This window comes from Protopterus annectens, chromosome 10.part0 (genome assembly GCF_019279795.1).
Source record: "Protopterus annectens isolate FY-2018-M chromosome 10.part0, PAN1.0, whole genome shotgun sequence".
In the NCBI taxonomy this organism is placed as follows: domain Eukaryota; kingdom Metazoa; phylum Chordata; order Ceratodontiformes; family Protopteridae; genus Protopterus; species Protopterus annectens.
Window position 1 is genome coordinate 1,358,320,193 of NC_056744.1, and position 21,355 is coordinate 1,358,341,547.

General features: G+C 37.7%; 1 protein-coding gene across 2 annotated transcripts in view; it reads right to left on the bottom strand.

Annotated features, from left to right (window-relative positions):
- Nucleotides 1–21,355, bottom strand: part of LOC122813598 (vitellogenin-like) — a 1,233,092-nt gene that overhangs the window by 1,203,120 nt on the left and 8,617 nt on the right. For both annotated transcript variants that reach the window (XM_044086011.1, XM_044086010.1), the window contains exons 4-10: nucleotides 19,448–19,699; nucleotides 19,200–19,361; nucleotides 18,973–19,121; nucleotides 14,592–14,742; nucleotides 4,260–4,417; nucleotides 4,003–4,168; nucleotides 2,924–3,049 (exon numbers count right to left, since the gene is read on the bottom strand). In XM_044086011.1, coding sequence (XP_043941946.1) covers nucleotides 2,924–3,049; nucleotides 4,003–4,168; nucleotides 4,260–4,417; nucleotides 14,592–14,742; nucleotides 18,973–19,121; nucleotides 19,200–19,361; nucleotides 19,448–19,699 — 1,164 coding nt within the window. The remainder of the gene's footprint in view (nucleotides 1–2,923; nucleotides 3,050–4,002; nucleotides 4,169–4,259; nucleotides 4,418–14,591; nucleotides 14,743–18,972; nucleotides 19,122–19,199; nucleotides 19,362–19,447; nucleotides 19,700–21,355) is intronic.

Below are 21,355 nucleotides of genomic sequence, written 5' to 3' on the forward strand. Positions count from 1 at the left end.
TTGGATAGCAAACTCAACCACAAATAGAACCAAGGAAGTTAGGGTGGGCAATTCCATCTCCTCTAAATAACCTGCTACTAGTGGTGTACCCCAGGGTTAAGTCCTTGTGTTACTCCTCTTTGGCATTTTACTTCCCTGAGGTCAAAACTAATGTTAGGGGTTATGGCTGACCAAATTTCCAGATGACTGCAAACTTGGTACCATCATGAACTCCCCAAAGGCACTAAGATCCTCCAAGAGGATCTGTCTCAAATAAACATCTTGTGTCAAAACCATGAACTAAATGTAAATACCAAGAAGTGTATAATCATACTCTACAGCAAGCATGACTCCCCTTTTAGCTATCACATTGATAACATCATAATCAACATCATCATCATCTTCTTCTTTTGGCTGTTCCCATTAGGGGTTGCCACAGCGGATCATCTGTTTCCATTTCTTCCTGTCCTCTGCATCTTGCTCTGTCACACCAGCCACCTGCATGTCCTCTCTCACCACATCCATAAACCTTATCTTAGGCTTTCCTCTTTTCCTGTTACCTGGTAACTTCATCCTTAGCATCTTTTTCCAAATATACTCAGCATCTCTCCTCAGCACATGTCCAAACCAACGTAATCTTGCCTCTCTGGCTTTGTCTCCAAACCTTCCAACTCTCTAATATACTTATTCCTAATCCTGTCCACCCTCATCACACCCAGTGCAAATCTTAACATCTTTAACTGTACCACACCCAGCTCTAACGCCTGCCTTTTTGTCAATGCCACTGTCTCCAACCCATATAACATAGCTGGTCTCACTACCCTCTTGTAGACCTTCCCTTTCACTCTTACTGGTACTCGTCTGTCACAAATCAGTCCTGACACTCTTCTCCACCCACTCCATCCTGCCTGTACTCTCTTCTTCACCTCTCTTCCACACTCACTATTACTCTGAACTGTTGATCCCAAGTATTTAAACTCATCCACCTTCGCCACCTCTACTCCCTGCGTCCTCACCATTCCTCTATCCTCTCTCTCATTCACACACATATATTCTGTCTTAGTCCTGCTGATCTTCATACCTCTTCTCTCTAGAGCATATCTCCACCTCTCCAGGGTCTCTGCCAACTGTTCCCTACTCTCACTACAGATCACAATGTCATCTGCAAACATCATAGTCCACGGGGACTCCTGTCTGATCTCGTCTGTCAACCTGTCCATCACCATTGCAAATAAGAAAGGGCTCAGAGTTGATCCTTGATGTAATCCCATCTCCACCTTAAACGCATCCGTCACTCCCACCGCAGACCTCACCGCTGTCACACTACCCTCGTACATATCCTGTACCACTCTTACATACTTCTCTGACACTCCCGACTCCCTCATACACTACCCCAACTCCCCTCTAGACACCCTGCCTTATGCTTTCTCTAAGTCTCTCAGAGCAAACATCGCATCTGTAGTGTCTTTCCCAGCATGAAACCATGCTGCTAATCACTAATCATCAAGTTCCTTCTTAACCTAGCTTCCACTACTCTTTCCCATAACTTCATGCAGACAGCTATCACATTGACAACAAACCACTGAAAATCAATCCCATAGTATGGGATATGGGAACCTATGTCGATAATGAACTGCCATTTGTTCACCATTTATCCAGTGCTGTAAGGAAGCCCTTTCTCATGGTACAGCATATGTGTAAAGGTTTTGCATCCAAATCCAGGGAAGTAATCATTTCACTATACTCTGCACTCATTAAGTTAATCACTGAGTGTAACGGTCCTTTTGGTACATACTTCTCTAAATACTTTTCACAACTGGAATGACAATGCTTTCATTCTTCAAAAAAAATCAAGGGTGGACCATCTCAAACCCTTGTTCCTTTTCTTGGTATCATACGGGCTTCTGACAGGCAATTTCTTCACTGCATATAGAGCTTCAGCAGGCCCTATTCTGTTATCATATTCAGGAGTCCAATAGTATTATAAATACTTCTTCAAGGGTATCACAGAGACTAGCACATCTATGGAAATGTCTTCCATCCCACATAAAATAATGTATTTTTCCTTCTATGTTCAAATATCATTTGGACAAATGGATGGGTAATTACAAACTCACTCACCCTGGTCCCTCATGGATTAGGGGAATCATGTAACATGTAACTGTCCCAACATATCCTTGTTCAGACCATTTCTAGGTTATTCATATGCAAAATATAAGGGCTAAAAACTATAATGGGAATGTAAGACTAGTCCAGTAAGTGCATATGAATCTATAAACATATAAATAACTGTCTCATTTGCTGGCAAAGCTGCATGTCAGCAATACCCTAAAATCAATATTTGTATAACTTTTTTGTCAGTGAATTATATCTGTTATAATGATGTCCACCCACAAATAAAAGTGAAGCAATACAGGTCTGTTTTGAGTTTTTTGTCAAACTCTCATCAGCAGCTGTTGTAGGAAAATGTGGAACAGCTGATGTGGCAAGTGACAATATAAAGGCTCCACTGATAAACATTTGTTACAAAATTACTGTGGGAGCCATTGTTATTAAAGTCATATCTGTGACAGAGTAACCAAATAGTGATAAGGTTCTATGCTGAAGTATAACAACACATGAAACATACATGTTCCATAATGTTCACATGGAAACCACTTTGTCATCAAATGAGTTCTTGCTAAGTTGGGGAGAAGTCTGCAAGAAAGTCTCAGAAGGGAAGTGTAGTATGTATGAATGCTTTTCTTGGACAGATCAGTAAAGGACTAATCCACTTCATTCAGTAGTACAGGATAACGTTCTGCTAAATATTGTTAATGTTAGCGAACACAGCTTAATAGAAATGTTTTGGTAATTTGCCACACAGACTCAATGACATTATAAAGTACAGGTGTTGACTACACTGTATATTTATATAATTAGTTAACTGAAAACAACAGCTTACCTGAAGGGCAGAATCTGAACATGAATCCTGATCCTTACAATATCTGTACACCATGGAGCCATATGCGAGTAAGGCCATTTTCCGTAGAACAGAATATTTCTTCACATAATGAGAGGTTGCAATTTCCTAATGAACAAGACATCATTAGTTAATAATAAACATAATTTTATATAAACTAGTAAACAGATCTTGTTCATTTCTGCACAATTACCTAGTATAAGTTGGGGGTTGGTATAATGGTTAAGGTGTTTACCTCAGAGTCACAAGGTGCAGAATTTGATTCCAAACTTTGAAATAAAAATTTGCTAGGCTTAAAATGGCCCAGAAGAACAATTAGCTTAGTACTTACATAGAAACCATAGAAACATAGGAACCTACCTTTCCCTGTATACTGTGAAATATACCCAGATAAATAAATAAATACATGCCTTTGGTATGAAGAGATCCCTTACTGGGATCCAGGTGACCAGGGTTTGATTAGCAGCATGGGATATGGCCTGCTCAGCTGTGCTGCTGTTGGTTGGGGTTTGTATTGGGCTGTGGGATATCCCTGGTAAAGATGAGAAACAGAGAGAAAGACCACTGCTCTTGGCATGGGAGAGGCTCAGGACTGCTTGGAGGTACCCCCCTTGAGGAAGGGAGGGAGGAGAATCAATCATTGACAGCCCATTGTACATGCCTCCCTGATTTCAGGTGTTAAACAAAAAGGGAAAACACATTAACCATCCCAGATGGCTGCCTGGATAATAATCCCTCTCAGCTGGTTCTTATCTTGAGAAGGAGACAAATGGAGGATGGCAGGTTGCAGGTGGCAAAACCATAAAAATGTACATATATATATATATATATATATATATATATATATATATATATATATATATAAGTACATATATATGTACATATATAAATAACAATATGATGATCTAGTCTAGTGCCCATTCATCAATGAGTAAAAGTTCAAAGCATGAACTGTATGCTATGAAAAATGCTTTAAATTTCAATTTAATGTTACAGGAGAAGGCAAGAGAAGACAAGAGAAATATCCGCAGTGTAATGTCATTATTAAGCAACATACTCACTGATGCTATCTGCAGTGATTTCTGGTTTGCCTTTGCCATATGCATTGCAGGGATCAGGGTCGCTGCTGCCTCCATGTAAGTGACCTCTTCATTCTGGATCTTTCGGCTAATAAATTTTAGGGCGTCTGGTGTTGCTGCAGCTGGAATAGCATTCAGTATCCACCTCCTGTTTTGCAGAAACAAAGATCATACTCAGTCACTTTAATGTCTGCATTGTTATTTATAATTTTGTTTCCTGCATGTTAAGTATTTGTTACCTGTACTCTGAGTTTGATGAACGGTGTTTCCAGAGAGCCTCGATGTCTTCATAACTTACAAACCGTAACAGCTGTGTGAGCTGCAGGAACTTGGCTGGAGCATCAGGGTGCACTTTTTGCACATTATTTTGCACTAAATGTTGCAGAGTTTCTTCTATCTGTTACCAAAGAAAATAAGAAGTGAAGTGCAACTGTCAAACACAACATCAAAGTGCAGAATCCTTTTCAGATTTATAACAAATGGCACAATCCACTCAAAGAGGAACATCACATGGAAAATAGCATTGGACAACTGCTGTATAGCGGGTATGGCACCTTTTTTTTTTTAATTACAAATTTATAGTGCAAATAGTTCACATCCAGCATAGGAAACAACTGTCACAAAATGGGATATGTATACCATTACCAGCTGACGTTATGTGTGTTAATTTTAATTATTTATGATATTCATGTGTTATGTGAGTAAAGCTATTAGAACTCAATGGTTGTTTCAGGGTCAAACTGGGAACACTGGTTAAGCGACTTGCTCAGAATCACACATAAGGCAAATAATGGAGAATGAAGGATTCAGTCCTTGAATTACAAGACATTTGTTAGCAGCTCATACTTTAACCATCTGCAATGAAATGCCAGATGATTTCTTTTTCACATATGGGTCTGTTAATATCAATCAGAAGTGTGTTCCAGGCAATGAATGAGGATCCTAACAGGTATACAGTACACAGATGAAAGACAAAATATTCAGGAATCAACAGCACTTAAAACTCGTGAAAAGAACAACTGCATATTCAATTATTTCTACCATTCACTTATTATACTAAGCATATTGCTGGGCTGATATTGCTGAACTGATCATACTGCTAACATCTCATAAATTCAATTCAGTTTCAATGTTGTATACAAAGTTCTAGACTCAAGACTGTTTAAAATCTGCCTCTTATATGTCAAATATTATAAACACTTTCTTTAAAATAGATATCCAATCCTTTTTTTAATACAAGAATATATTCTAACTTTGTAATTCTTAAAGGTTAATAATTTCCCCACATCCAACTCTAAAATGGAAAGATATTTCACTGTAACTTTTGCATTTCTAATTCTCTTCTCATGATTCACCTATATTTGCCCCATATCAATCTAGATGGATACATTTGTATATAACAATTAATTCTCCCCTGAACAATCTATACTGAATAGAAAACAAAAATAACTCAATCTACTGAGGTAATTCTTTCTTCTCATACCTTTAAACCATTGTATAAAAAATTCTGTATCCTTTCTATCTGATCAATCTGTTTCAAACTATAAATGCATACATTGCCTCCATATTCTATCATAAGTCTTATCACAACTTTATATATATTGGAAAAAGAACCCCCTTATCCCTACTAACAGCACTTCTCAGAATATTTCATAGTAACACCTGCTGGTAATATCCATCAAGTGTAAGTTACAATATAACCTATCTAACTTTATGCCTAAATCTTTGATATTAGTCGCTATTATTCTTCTGTAAATTAAATTGCATATTGTTGGATGTTGCCAATGTAAGTAAATCATCCAAATATCTTTTGCATTATATTCTGTTGCATAACAGAGGTGATTACTGCAATACTTTAGAATCATCCATGTACTTACTTAAGCATAACCTATTAACAGATGGAAGAAAAGACACAAAAAGCTTGTTCTAAAATGGAACCATGAGGTACACCACAATAAATAACTTTTGTTACAGGAAAAGTATTACCGAATCTTACCTTACTAGATCTATAACACAACCAGTTGTCACCCATCTTATTACATAATGGTTTAAATCATATCCTATAATCACTATAATAACATTATTATGAGGAATAGTATCAAAAGCGTTAGCTATATCCAAATAGATGACATCCACAGTAACCTATTATCCAATGCTTCCCATATTGGTTGGTAAAAAAACAGAAGGTTAGCAATACAAGACCTCCCCTGGGTAAAACTATGATGAGTAATGTCCGTCCCTAAACCTAATGAGTACAGTATAGTATATATTTAGAAACTATTCTCTTAAAACATTTTCTTAGTATAGACTTTAAACTTATCGGTCTATAATTTTCCATAACTGAAGCATCCTCACCTTTAAAATTAAGGATAATGGTTGCTTCCTTCCATAATTTAGGTAGATATCTTATTAGGTTCATAGCTTCATAGGTTGGTGCTAGGCTATCGGCCCTAGGGCCTATACAAGCCTAGCCATAACTATTCCCTGGCTATTTCTTCCCACAGTATTTACTTCCCTGTATCCCTGTCTAGCAGGATGACTGACATGATCCCCAGGGTGAATTTCCTATCTCCCATCCAATCATCAAGGTTCCTTTTGAAGAGGGCCAAAGAGGTGCTCTGGTTAACATGTATGCGCAGTCTATTCTAGAGACTGGGGAGTCTCTGGATCAGGAAACTATCCTTCCAGCATGTTTTGTTCATTATGATGACAAGGTTTAGATCCCTGGAGCATGTGTCTCTGAGGGATTGGGATTTCTCTAAGTGTAGCATGTCCAACAGCTCTGGGTTTGACATGGCCTTGTATGTTAAGCAGAGATCACCTCTGAGTAGACGATATGCGACAGAGTATAGGTGGAGTTTTTTTAGATGGTCAGCATAGGGCATCTGCTTTAGGCCTGTGATTCTTTTAGTGAGGTATTTCTGCGGCCTTTCCAGTTGTTGCAGATGTCTTGAGAGGTAAATACCAAACAGGGAACTGTATTCTATAATGGGGTCTAATGAGGGATGAGTACAGTGGGACAATGTCCTCCTTTTTTCTGGATGAAAAGCCCTTAGTGAAGAGTTGTGCCACATAGAGGGATTTCCTGACTGTTGTGGCGATGTGGTTATCGACGGTGAGGCCACTGTCCACCTGTGTCCCTAAGTCTGTTATCACACTTTTGGTGTTTAGTGTACTGCCACCTATGTGGTAATTCATGGGTACATGTTTTTTCCCAAAGGGGAAAATTATACATTTCTTGGCATTGAGCTTGAGCCCATGGTTCTGGCACCAAGCATCTGTTTCTGTAAGGCCCTTTTGTAGAGTATCCACATCTTTTGGGGATTCAGTAATGGCTCCCAGTTTGCAGTCATCTGCAAACTTTGTTAGCCAGATTCCCTTAGTGTTGGCCTGTACTTTAGAGAAGTAGATGCCAAACAAGAGTGGTCCCAGGACTGAACCCTGAGGTACTCCACTTGTCACTTGTCTGGAGCTGGATTTGGAGTCAGCTAATTTTACAGTATGGGTTCTGTCAGTAAGCCAGTTGGCAACCCATTGAGTGACATAGGGATTAATGCCCAGCTTAGTAAGTTTATCTATGATTCCAGAGTGGGGGATGGTGTCAAAGGCCTTGACAAGGTCCATATAGGCTGTGTGGACTGCTCTATTCTCGTCCAATGCTCTGGAGACTGATTCAAATAAGTCAGTCAGGTTCAGGAGACAAGATCTGCCAATCACGAACCCAAACTGGGTGGGGCCCAGTGTTTGAAGGTTCTCAATGTCTTTGTTTATAAGTTCCATGACAATACATTCCATGGCCTTGCAGATCAGGCTCGTCAGACTGATGGGGCGGTAGTTCCCGGGATCCAAGATGAATCCCCCTTGTGGAGTGGGATAACTGTAGCTGTGCACCACTCAGTGGGCATGAATCCTGAGGTGAGACTATGATTAAACATGACACTTAGGTGAGGTGCCAGTTCATTTTGTAGTTCATGTAGTACACAGCCTCGGATGTCATCTGGTCTCATGGATGCTGTATTCATAGCTTTGGAGAGTGCATTTTTTACCTGTGTAGCTGTTATTACTGGAATTTGGCAATATTTTGGTATTGAGATGGGCCCTTTAGGGGGTGAGAAGGGGTGAAGTGTTCACTGAATTGATCTGTCAGAATATTGGCAATATCCTTGGGATCAGTATATTTAATGCCATTCTGTTGTAGCTTAGAGCAGATCTGAGCATTGCTATTTAAATTCTTGACATAGCTATAGAATGCCTTGTGGTTGGCTTTGGAATCTTTGGCAATTTTATTTTCTTAACTAGCTTTGGAGTATTTTATGAGGGATCTCTGCTTCTTACTGAGGTGGGTAAGGGGGGGTTTTGCATCCTGGGATTTTCCTCTTTTCTGCAACAGTTTCTTCCTTTTGTTGTAAAGTTTGTTTATGGCAAGGGACCACCAGATTGGCTTCCTTTTTTTGGAGGAGAGCATCTTGGTTCTACTGGGGATGGCACAATTCATGCAAGAGTGGATGTGCTCGTATAGTGCCTTAGTGTAGGATTCAGCAGTTTCAGTTCCCGTCTGCACGGGTATCATGAAGTTTGCCACTTCTGACTTGAGTAGCATGAAGTTGGCTTTGGAGAAGTTTTTTACGGAGATTTCCTTACAGGGGGGTGGGGGTGGGATATGGATGTGAAGGGTGATTAGCTTATGGTCAGACCTGACCATAACATTTTTAAGGATCTTTGATATAGTTCTGCCAAACAAGGTGAAATAGATTTAAAAATACATTTAAGAAAATATCCAGTTATCACATGCAGACCAGATGCTGAGACAGGATTCATTTTTTCATTATACGTAAACTAGCATCAAGAAACAAAACTGAACATTGTCCATTAAAAGTGAGTGCAGGAAAATCATCCGTATAATCACTATCCTTTGATCTAACACTTTTTTAAAATAAATAAGTCTGTTAAATACCCTTTTGCATTGTATTATAGCTGTTGCAAATGCTTATAAAACTATTTATTGCTATCTACAGTGTACATGGCTACATTCAACACATTATTCAATCTAGCCTGTCTCAAACATCTCCTAAACCCAACTCTAGCCCAACTATACCTACCCTTATTCTCTGCATTATGATACTGCCTAAAGTTTTTTTCAAAAATACTTACTTCTTTTGTTATGTTTTGCAAGTTGCTATTCCTTCAAGGAGCTTTAATAGTTATAGACCGATCTGGGACTAAAGGAACATGTTTACCATTTATTGCTTTATATAAGGATAACATTTTCCCCAACTGTAATTGATATATTTTTGACACACCAGTTCCTTTCAGTTCAAATTTTTTTTAATTTATTATTTACTTTTATAATAGTAGTTCTGTAAAATGAGTATCTATTTTTATTCCGCTTTTTAACTACACTCAAGCTTGGAGATACATACATCCATGACATTCTATAGTGGTCAGACCACAGTAACACTGGTTCAATACTACATCAAATGTCTTTCTTTCTAACCTTGATCATACTATATCCACTAAATCATCTTTTCTAGTAGATTTTTTAGCTACCTGAATGTATCCATGCTCCATACTATGGTATAACCAATTCATCAATAAACTCTCTTCCTCTATGGATGAACTCCCACTTAATTAAGGATGCAGTAAAATCTCCTGGTATAAATTCATAGTTTTAGATTAAATAATCCTACAAAACTGTCTATTAATCAACTGTCAATAAATAAATAAATAATAAATAATATTAACATCAGAAAACAAACTCAGAGGTCTGTAGAATATACATACTTTAACCATTTTATAATTAAGATATATGCCAACAGACATAATCTCAAATTCCACTTCATTGTTTAACAAATTAGATGCAAACTTTTGCTTCACATAAACAGGCACCACACCACCCATCTTCCGTTTCCTGATATTATAATATGCCATATATCCTGGTAAGCTCAATTGAAAATTTCTTTCGGAGAACTATATTTCTGTTATCAATAGCACATCAGCTCTCTTACTCCTATCTCTACATCTAATGCTAAAAAACTCCATCTTTTCTAACTTTCTCTTCACCTTTTATCATTCTAAAAATAACTCACATTACCTATTATCTTTTTAAGGAGCAACCTATTACCAGTGTAAATTAGATATAGCTTGTTTTCTGTGAAATATTCAGGCTGACAAACCATATCTTCCCATACAGTTGCTACCTTAACACCAGCATCAAAACAATGTCACCTTATGTTATTTCTAAAAAGTTCTGGCTACTTTATTTAGTGTATATCTAAATTTGTGAGCTAGAATAACATCACAAAACATTACTTCAAAGTATTCCCTCTTATTTAATTCAATAATATTCTTAGCATAACTACTAATTAGAGGGATCTTGCTTCTATCTACATCATTAATCTCTGCTACTATTCTAGCCTTACAATACTTTTTTTCATTTTTAATAAGTCATTTTAAAGCCAACAAAATATCCCTCATTGTAGGTCCCCTTAAAAAGGTCACTGTAATTAATCCTTTATTGGCATTAGTCACCAAGTTTCTTATTCCCTGTAGTGTAGAGTCTCCATTACTTAACACTTATTACCAATAACATTTTTTGTGCCTTCTTATTTTTATCTTCCCCAGAAATACATCCCTCATTACTAACAAAATCTGACATCCCAATGCCCTTCTTTTCTTTTTTACTGTCAGAAAATCTTCATCTGATCCTTCTGTTTTTACTTGATTCAAACATCTTTTAACATCTATCCCCTTTTGTAACATTTCATTATCTCTCTATGATTGTCCATATGACAAATCATATCCCAAATTTTTCCTTACTTGTTCCATAAAATTACTGCCTATGTTAGCAAGATTGTCAATACTTTCAGATAGGGATATTTTTATCTCCTTACTTTTCAGCACTTTAACTACAGGAAATGTATATGTAGTGGTTGTTTCTAAATGTACTTGTATCTCCTTTTCTATGAAAAGTAAATCATACCCTAGAGTACTCCTTTTCCTCAGTTTTTGACACATTCTACACTATGCTATTTAATGCCCCAACCTTCTGAAATAATTTCATATATCATTTCTATATTAACCTGTGTCAGCTATTCCATTAAAAGTTTTCGAGAAATAACATAACCCTTTTCACCCATCACTTTGCACTTCTTACATATATGTTTTTCCTTATCCAACCCACTAAATTATTACCAGACATTGTATATTCCTCACACTTTCTCAGATATCCTCTTTACAATAAACCTGAAACACAGTATTTATCCATTTTTCCATAGCTTTTCAGGCCCAAAATGCACACACCAAACATCCAAAACATACTTAGCACTGAAAGATGCAAAAACACCTCTTTGCATCTTTGCGTTGCTACAAGTATATCCAATCACTTGCGTCCACTCATACTCCTTCCTTTAAATGCAAGGAAAGGAACTGTCTTGACCCAGAAACATGCTCTTCCCTCCTCCACTTTCCACAAATAAAAATAATTTCAAATGAAGAACACCCAGCACTTAAAAGGACTCATTGTGTAAAGTTAGTACCAAAAACCATGCACAGTCAAAAAAAAAAGAAAAAAAGAAAGAAAAGAATCACTCCTGTTTACATGCAATTGAACACTCACTTATGTCCACTCAAACCCCTTCCTTATATGCAAGGAAAGGAAAGGAACTATACTGGCCAATACAACATGCCCCACCCACACTTACAAGTAAGCCTTTCCCCGTATATACAGTGATCTTTATCTTAATGCCAATCAGACTTGCACTTTCTTTTGTCTACTCATTTCATTCACCTACTCTAATATCTCTTGCCACTCCAGTTGGTATCACTGTTGCAGCTACTGCTTTGATCATAATTGTCTATTTTAGTTAGGATTATGTAATGCTTTAAATACTGCCAAAATTTAACTCTCAACTGTCCAGAATTTTACAATATGTCTAGATATTTGCCTCATATCTTTGGCCTGTTCATCATAAAATTCATGCCTTAGCAAGAGATTCCCTGGTTCGATCCTTGGCTGGAGTGCCTGCGGAGTCTACATGTCCTCCCTGTGGTCACTTGGGTTTCCTCTGGGTGCTCCGGTTTCCTCCCACATCCCAAAGACATGCCATAGGTAGATTGGACACTGTAAATTGGCCCTAGGTGTGAGTGTGTGCATGTGTGTGCCTTCTGTGGAAGGTTGGGCACCAGGCTGGCAACTCGACACTGTAAAACTCCACTGTCAATCATGAGCGGAAAGGTGATCCGCTGTGGCAACCCCTAACCGGGAAAAGCCAAAAGAAGAAGAAGAAGACAAATAATTGAAGTCACTAAATAGTGACAGACATTTGAGTTTTAGAGTTCATATCCTTCAGAAAATGCATGTTAATGCAAAACCTGTTATTACTTCTATACCAAACCTAATTTTGGCTCATTGTCCAACCATTATTGTTGGCTTTGTCCCAAATTCTTTCATTAGAAGATTGAAAGTTATGTGCCACAGTCACAACCTTTTATTTCTTGTTATGACTATATACTTCTGTAATGTTATATATATTTTAAGAGTTTGAAGATTGCTGTACCTTTTTAATTTATTTTGATTTCTCCAAAACTTTCTACCATTAATTGGAATCAGGGAGCTCTCCTTAATCATTCATACTGATAACCTCCTGCACTTTCCTGATCTGCTTCTCATGAAGCAGCGTCCAGCTATCAGGCAATTTTAACTTTCAGTCCAAGGAGCAAATTGACACAGGATGCAGATGACCTTGTACTATATCAATATGATAACAGTAGGAGGCATTCATTCTTTATGACCTATCCCAGAGTTACCCCACTCCCAGTCAGCTATGAGATCAATGCAAAAGTAGTCTGCTGAAGAATGGCTGCTGCATTACCATACTTTTTCATGCAGGGCTATAGTCTCTGGTCTCCACCAATGACTGTAGTCCTGGGAAGAAAATCCCTGCTCTCCTCCTAGAATTATTAAGCCACCAAAATGCCACTCAGTTCATGTTTTTCTAATTAGCTCCTAGAGATGGCCATATTTTTTAAGAGTTTTTCTCCCTATGTTTCCATTGAAAAGGGTTTAATCTTAGTTGGAGTTTCCATTTAAACAAACATAAATAAATTAAATAGATAATAGGTTCACCAACCTCAAATGGCACCTACTATTCCTGGAAAAAGATGCGCAATATAACAATACTAAATAAACTACAGCACAGAAATAGTCCACAGCTGTGAAAGGAAAATAAAATAAAATAAAAATGTCTAGCAGTTAGCAGTGATGACTAAGGCTGCAAGCTGCAAAAGGATACACCCTGTGATCCATGGATCAATTCCATCAGTCTCTATTTACCTTCTGTCTGACTTTGAAAGTCATTCAACCAGTGCTCCTGGTCAGCTCTGGAAAGGGGCACTTGTAAGCATACTTGAGTAATAAGTTAAAAAAAAAACGTCTGACCTGCAGAACTGAGAATAAGCAAAATGTCTGTAAATGCAGTACCTCTCTGCAGAAAATATGCAGCTTATAATGGCTGCATACTAAAATACAGTTAGGGCCACACATTTTTGTAACGGCAGTGTTGTCTGAAAATAATGACTAATTGTTGATTAATTATGTAAATAAATAGTTAGCTTTTCTGACACCACATCATGTTAAAAAATAAAACAGTGATCTGATATTATACCAGTAATGCTATGTAACAGTCAAAATAGTGCAGTTTCACTGTCCCTGCCAGGCAGGTAACTAGTATTTTTATTATACATCAACATTTCACTTTTTTGTTTGTTTTTTCAAAATAGTAATAATGCTGGATAAATTACATTTCCTTCATCATATATGTAGTGCCATTGCTTAATTAGGTTTAATAATTTTACATGGTTGATTCTATTTTTATGTAATTTAAATGGCAATTGTTTATGTCTTTTTAACTTTTTTGTTTCCCATTGCAACTGTGTGCCATTAGACTAGCCCCAGACTCTTCCAGTTTCTTTTACAATTTTCTGTGGCATCTCTGTGCCTTAATCTCATAGACTGGGATCCTTAAACCAGGGAAGATTGGTGTATGCAACCAGGGATGCTGATACAAGAAAGGTCAGACCATCCTGTTATGGTACTATCATGACAGATGTGTAGGCTTTATTTATATGCCCTATACATTGTCACTCCCAAGAACCACTGTGCATCATATATCACTGTACTGCATTTCACAATTTCCACTGAGAACTGCTAGTCCTTCATCAGAAACCCCAATGAAAATTTAAAATGTGTTGCTAACATTCCATTCCTTTCAGAACCATAACACCTTGATAGTTACTAACAATTACAACACAGCAAGTAAACTGTTCCTAAGGAAAAAAGTATTTTTCTTAAAAATTAAAACAGACGTTTGTACAATAGTCTGATATATTACACAAAACATGTTGCATTCTTGGATATTAATTTATTGGATGATTCCCATTGTATTTGTTCAGTTTTTAACTACTAGTGTATCCACAAATGAGTTTGATTTCAAACATGTTAACCCAGTACAGAACATACTTTACTGATTGTCATTTCTTAAATCTAAAATAATTTCTTGAGGGATTTGTTTTACCTGAGCTTGAGGGTTTCTTGTCCTCACAAGCTGAAATGGGTTTTGTAGGACTTCTTGAGTAAACTGATACATTAACTTTCCACGATTCTTCATGTGGCTGTGAGGTTCATTCATCTGTGAGTTTTTCTCATCAATCAGGACTAGTTGCTGTCTGTAATGTATGAAAACAACCCTCATGATCTGTATGCAGTTTTAGAAGCTGTCTATTTCCAGGTTTACCTGAAGTTATATCTACCTACTTAATGCATTGCACAAAGAATATTATTTTTACTTGAAGTAATAAGCATATTGGAGAATGGTTTATACATAGTCTGACCTCTGAGCCTATATGGACCTCTCCACAATACTGAATCTCTTAAACTCAGATGTCTAGAAAATAATAGACTGGTAAGACTAAAGAAATATGACATCTGAATGAATACTGAGAATTAGATTCATGCATCTTTTATTGCAGAAGTCGTCAGGTATCCAGTGCAGATCCATGAATTGGAATCCCTCTTAACTCAAAGCTGAGAAGCACAAAAAAAGCTGAAGGTGAACAAAAAAAGCTCTTCTGTGAAATTGTAATAAGCTCCTTTCTACTAATATTGCTTCTTCCGGTTTACAACCCCCAACCACCACATTATGAGCTCTTTGTGCTTCAGTTTAACCATTACACCCCCCACTATTGTTACCCACTGATTATGGGTTGGACAAAGCATGTCCAATGTTGAATTTTTGAATGTTATGTGGTAAAAATCAAACAAGGCATTTGACATTAATGGATTGACATGATGCCTTTTACAAAGGGGACATATATCCATAGCAAATGCCAACTGCCTGTCAGCCTCAGAGTACATCACAATTATGCATGGTGAGAACTTACAGGACTGAAAGAGAAATACCCAATCTAAATTTAGCAGGCAGTGTCTGAAGTAGAAAAAAAAAAGAAACAAAATAGCACTAATGTCCATCTCTTCTGGTGACCCTCTTTATATCCACTTGAGTCAGTCACTCACGGGGGATTGAACACCATTTTCACTGCAATGAGTAAGTCTGCAGGTAGCACAGGACTGAAATCTTGGGAAAGGGGAGCAGGTAATGTTTAAGACAGAGGCTCACCTCAGAGTGATGCTGAATAGGGGCGATAAGGTCATTCATTCAAAATGATATTAACTGATTATCTATTTTTATTTAACATTTGTTTACCAGGAAGGTCCAATTTGGAATGAAGCCAATTTTCAGTGGAGGCCTGAATTAGAAATGCTTCAGAAGTATTCTTTGTAACGTGGGAGGAAAACGGAGCACCCAGAGGAAACCAGCACAGATGCAGGGGGGACATGCAGATGCTTCACAGAAGGCACCCCAGGCAAAAATCTAACTGGAGAACCTCTTGCTGTGAGGTGACAATGCAACCGCTGCACCACTGTGTCGTCCTATCCTGTGATTAGCAAGTAAAGTCATTCACATTTCTAGGTACACATTCCTGACTCTACACTTACATATATTTATAATTATATGTGTGTGTGTGTGTGTGTGTGTGTGTGTGTGTGTGTGTGTGTGTGTGTGTGTGTGTGTGTGTGTGTGTGTGTGTCTGCATGTGTGTGACACCCACCACATTATACAAAAAATGTAAAACCGAAAATAGTATATTGTTTAAAGAACTCTTAAGAAATGAAAGGTCAAAAACAGGAACATATTTCTTTGCCCTCAAACCTACTTCTCATCTCCCACAATGTCATTGATAACTCTTCCCTTTCTACACTAATGAGAATGGTAAGGTTGGCTGAAGACAAATACTGCCAATCGCAGTTTTCTGCACCCAATCATACCAGCAATTTAAAAGCTAATATTCCTTCCCCAAGATCCAGCAAGTTCAAAGTTGATTATGATTAAGGCAGAGTGCAGGGAGTTCTTCCCCTGGAAGCAGGTTTAAGACTGAAGCCCCCAGGCAAAAAAGTGTCATTTTTGTGAGTGCAGGTTGACAGTAATATTCTTTTGAAAAAATCCACCTGACGCTATACTGTTTGAAATGCGGGTCTTTATAATATATTTAAAATTGCTGTTTAGAGAGTATAGATAAATACTGGGAAGGGGTTTATGTGCTTTGGCAATGAGACATTTCCATATGGTACTTTGGTCAGGGACGCATGTCAGATGTGAAGTTCAGCTGCAGGGAAATATGGCTGTTGAGAATTATCTGTGGACAAATAAAAGCACACAGTGCCATGTCCACAGCTTTAATAACTAAGTAAATGAGGGCAGAAGTAATGAGTGTTGTGCTCAGTGTACAGTACATAATTATGTAACTACAACACATAGAAGTGTGCTACAGAATGGAGGAAATATTTCATGCTACTGCAGTCACAGTTATGCTCCAGTATGCATTTTAGGTAATGTTCCCAGGACATTTGACGGGAGTAGTGGCCCACATACACCAATTATAAAGGCACTGCCTATTGTGCATTGCATTTTTAGTGTGACTGACATGCCTAGTGGCCAGCCTGCTGCTGCTGCCTCCCATACTGCCTGCTATCTCATGTTGCCTTGAGTACCATGGACAATATTTTCCCCTTGTGCGTTTGGTTATTGAAGTGGCGGGCATGGCACCACATTCTTTTCTTTGCCCACAGGGAATTCACAACAGCCATATTTCTCTGCATCAATGTCACTTCAGCCATGTGTCCTCAGCCAAATGTAGCACAAGGAAATGTCTTGCTGCCTAAGCACCTGAACCCAACTATTGTGTCAGCACATATTTTTATATTTTTTGTGCTGCTGCACATGGTTTAGCAATGCTAGCCACCTTACTGGTACACATTCGCACATCACCTGAATTGCTCTGTAAAGCACAACACATTTCCCCAACTATAAAACCAAACATGCACAGTGATGGTCACTGAGTCTGCCTTCACAACTGTATTGCACATACATTTTAAAATTTTAAAAATATCAGCCTGTTTATGGAATTTTTTTAAATATATTTTGCCAAACCAGCAGCTAACCATCAGCTGGAATCAGCTGCTAAAGTGCCCCTCTTTGATGTCTGGACCACTGAATTAAGCTGTTCCCCCTGAAACTGATCTGGGATTTGGGACCAAAAACAATCTTGTGGCAACCATGTGTAGCATGACACTGTTGTCAAATAAAGGTATTTTCTTATGCCCTACCCCAAAAACTACCTTCATGCACTTTATGTATAAATGTATAAATACACAGTGTTTGAAATCCATGGATGTCTGACAGTTTGTTCCCACATTTTTGTATTTGTCCTCACAGTCAAAGAGAGTGGCAACATCAAACAAAGGACCCCTCTCCACCAAGACAGGTGAGTTGGTCAAGTGTATGTTTTTCCTATCCCCCAGGTGACTACACAGAAGACCAGACAATTAATTAAATCCAGCTTTTCTGGGTTACAGGTAAGAATCCAACCATCTGTGCCACACAATTGACCTACCTACTGGAACATTTTTTTAAATGTCACACATTATTTTTAGAGCAATATTTGAATTCCATGACTACACTCTTTTCCATGTCTGACTAATACTATAAACCAATAAACATTGAATAGAAAAGTGTTACTATTTTGAAATCCCATGGCTCTGTGGACCAAATATATCTGAAATGTATTGTAGCAAACCAAGGTACTCTCCACAAAATGTATTTAAATTGGATTGTAGCTGCCTTTTACAACATGAACTATAAGTAATGCGACTGTATTTCCTTTTCTATTGAATTCATTCTCCTCTCTTTACTCCTCTGAGGAGCTTTATGCACTAAGGTTCCAATGGAAATGTGTCCTGCAACTATCTCCAAAGTAATTGCAAATAAATAAAATAAAGACATCACATGTGTGTTTTAATACCTGAATAATGCATTTCATTCTCTCCACTGCCAGTATATAATTAAGCTTTAATATAGTTGTGAGGATCTAGGACAGTTGATCGAAAGACCAACTGTCCAAATCCAACCCTATCGAACACCGTTTACCGAAACTGCTTTCACCAAAAAAGCAGTTTCGGTAAATGGAAAGTAAAACACACACACACATACACAAAAACAAAAATAAAACACACACACCATGTTTACGCAGGGGGGCTTTGCCCCCTGCACCCCCCACACACCCCTACTTTTATATTCTCACTCCAAGATCGCACTACAGTGGGGAAAAGGGAATATTCCCTTATCCCCACTGTAGTCCGATCTCGCCCACTTCTACTTCCCCCCGATTCCCTGTACTTTTACGAAAGTTTCGCAAAAGCACTTTTTTCGTTAAAAAGTGCTTTCACGAAACTGTGACAGCCCGTTTCACTTTCGGTGAAAGTCTTTCGGTAAACTGTCCTAGACCCAGTTGTGATTATATGTCTCAGTCTGATATAGTAGATTTTTATTACATATTTACCTGGCTTCTGTAATGGCTGCTCCATTTTGTTCTTTGAATGGTGTAAACTGGTAAACGGCCTGAGATCTGACTTCAGTAATTAAAGCTCCTGAGCTTTTTTGTTTCATTACATAGTTGTAGGCAACATTACCCCGCAAGCTCTTGCTCCTCTGTAAAATGAAGAAAAAGTGTGTTATTCTGTATGTTTAAATAATATCAGCAAAAGTAAAATCTCTTAACCAACTCACCTGTTCACATGCATGACAAGGCTGAATGTATGAGGCTCCGATGGTTTTTGTAATTTTTTCCTTGCAGTTGTTGAGATCTCTGGCTTTTGTAACAATAATCTGATCAGATTTTTTGCCTTCCTGAATAACATAATTTGATTGGCAGATACCTTCAACCCCAGCCTGTACAGTAAAATGAATTATATAAATAACTTATCTGTTGATATGTGTATGTCACCATACCTGTATAAAGTAATAAAAAAATCTACCTCCTGCAAATCATATGTGTTCTGGGATTTTTTGATAGTAACTTGGAACATTTCCAGAATTCCTCTCTGGATATTAACAACAGTTTCAGAGACACTTTCAGGAGCATAAATGTTCCCAACACGGCCATTGCTGTACTCGAATTTTACTGGCTGTATTAGCTGAGAGGCCAGTGTTCTGGTCAGTCTTGGAGCTTCCTGGAATGTAGCCTTAGGCCAGATGCCATTGAGTTCCTCTAAACGGGGGTCTAGAATCTGGAAAAGGAAAAGACAAGAGAGTTACAACCTAAATTTTGTGCACATTCATAAACATTTAACCATGTAATCCTGAACATGGTTGAAGTACTTGCATGGCTATTCACAAAGAAATATGAAGTCATTTTATACTTCTCTTAGTAAATAATGAAATCATTATATACTATACTTCTCTTGATGAAATTTTCAGTTTCATGGGATAACTCCTTCTCTTACAGTCAGTGGCTAAGCATAGTGCATAGTGCTAAACCAACCTGTGCATGTGCACATAGGCTTTACAATGCTGAACCAACCTGTGCATATGCACATAGGCTTTACAATGCTGAACCAACCTGTGTGTGAGCACATAGGTTTACAATGCTGAACAAACCTTTGCATGAGAACATAGGCTTTACAATGCTCAACCAACCTGTGTGTGAGCACATAGGCTTTACAATGCTCAACCAACCAGTGTGTGAGCACATAGGCTTTACAGTGCTGAACAAACCTGTGCATGAGAACATAGGCTTTACAATGCTGAGTCAACCTGTGTGTGAGCACATAGGCTTTACAATGCTGAACCAACCTGTGCGTGAGCACATAGGCTTTACAATTCTGAACCAACCTGTGCGTGAGCACATAGGCTTTACAAGAAGTGTTTTACTGCCCCACAGTTTGTTCATCAACAAGGGCTGAATATTCCTATACCATATGTAGAGAAAATATATTTCCAACCAGTTAACTTTAGCTTTCAGTATATTGAAAGCTAAATGTTCGCTTTGTCTTCAAGTTATCTTTAACACAGCAACCCAGGTTAAGCATTATTACTCTTCAAGTCTGCCATACCCCTGAGCCAAGTGTCTGATGTGTAGATACATTATTATATTACAGTGTAGATCTATGTCTTTTCTGTATAATTGAACAATATGTCTAATCAATGTCTATTACTTCTGTATCGTCTTACCCTGAGAATCTCACCTCAGGCTTCCACTGAAAAGAGGCTTTTGCATCTCTCTTTTTTTTTAAAACACTGCATTAAAATACAGGTATATATTCTATATATGTGTTTTTGTAAACTACTACATATGTGACAAGTACACCATTGTATATAGGTAAACATCTAAGAAGTTATTTTTTTAATAAGAGTTCATTTGCATGTCATACAAACTAAGAATAACTGCAGTGCCCTTTAAAGGCATTTGGAAAAATGTAAAGATTTTAAAAAATGTATAGCTTCAGATACTATGCAACAGAATGGGAAAGGTGGAAAACTGGAAAATGCCATGGCTAGAAAAGAAATGCAATGGCAGTTTTGACTGGGGACATATTTGCTAACAGGACTCATTGAGCTTGAATCTTTCAAACGTAAATTGAGAAACAAGGAGAGGTTATATAAAACTGGATTTTAAAGACATTAATTTTATGTAGCGATGATTTTTACGTGTGTATTTTTACATTTCAAATAATAAATGAAGCCTTAAAATGATTGGATATAAACTGTTAAGTAGGTACAGTGACTGAGATATTCATATGAGGAGAGTTAAAATGTGCTTTAGTTTGATGAAGTATCGATTAATGTGGACAAAAGTGCTAATTGCATTTGAATAATAGTTCTTTTGACAGTGCTTGTTTTATTTTTATCATTATTGTTGAATATGGATAAACAATTTGCTAAGC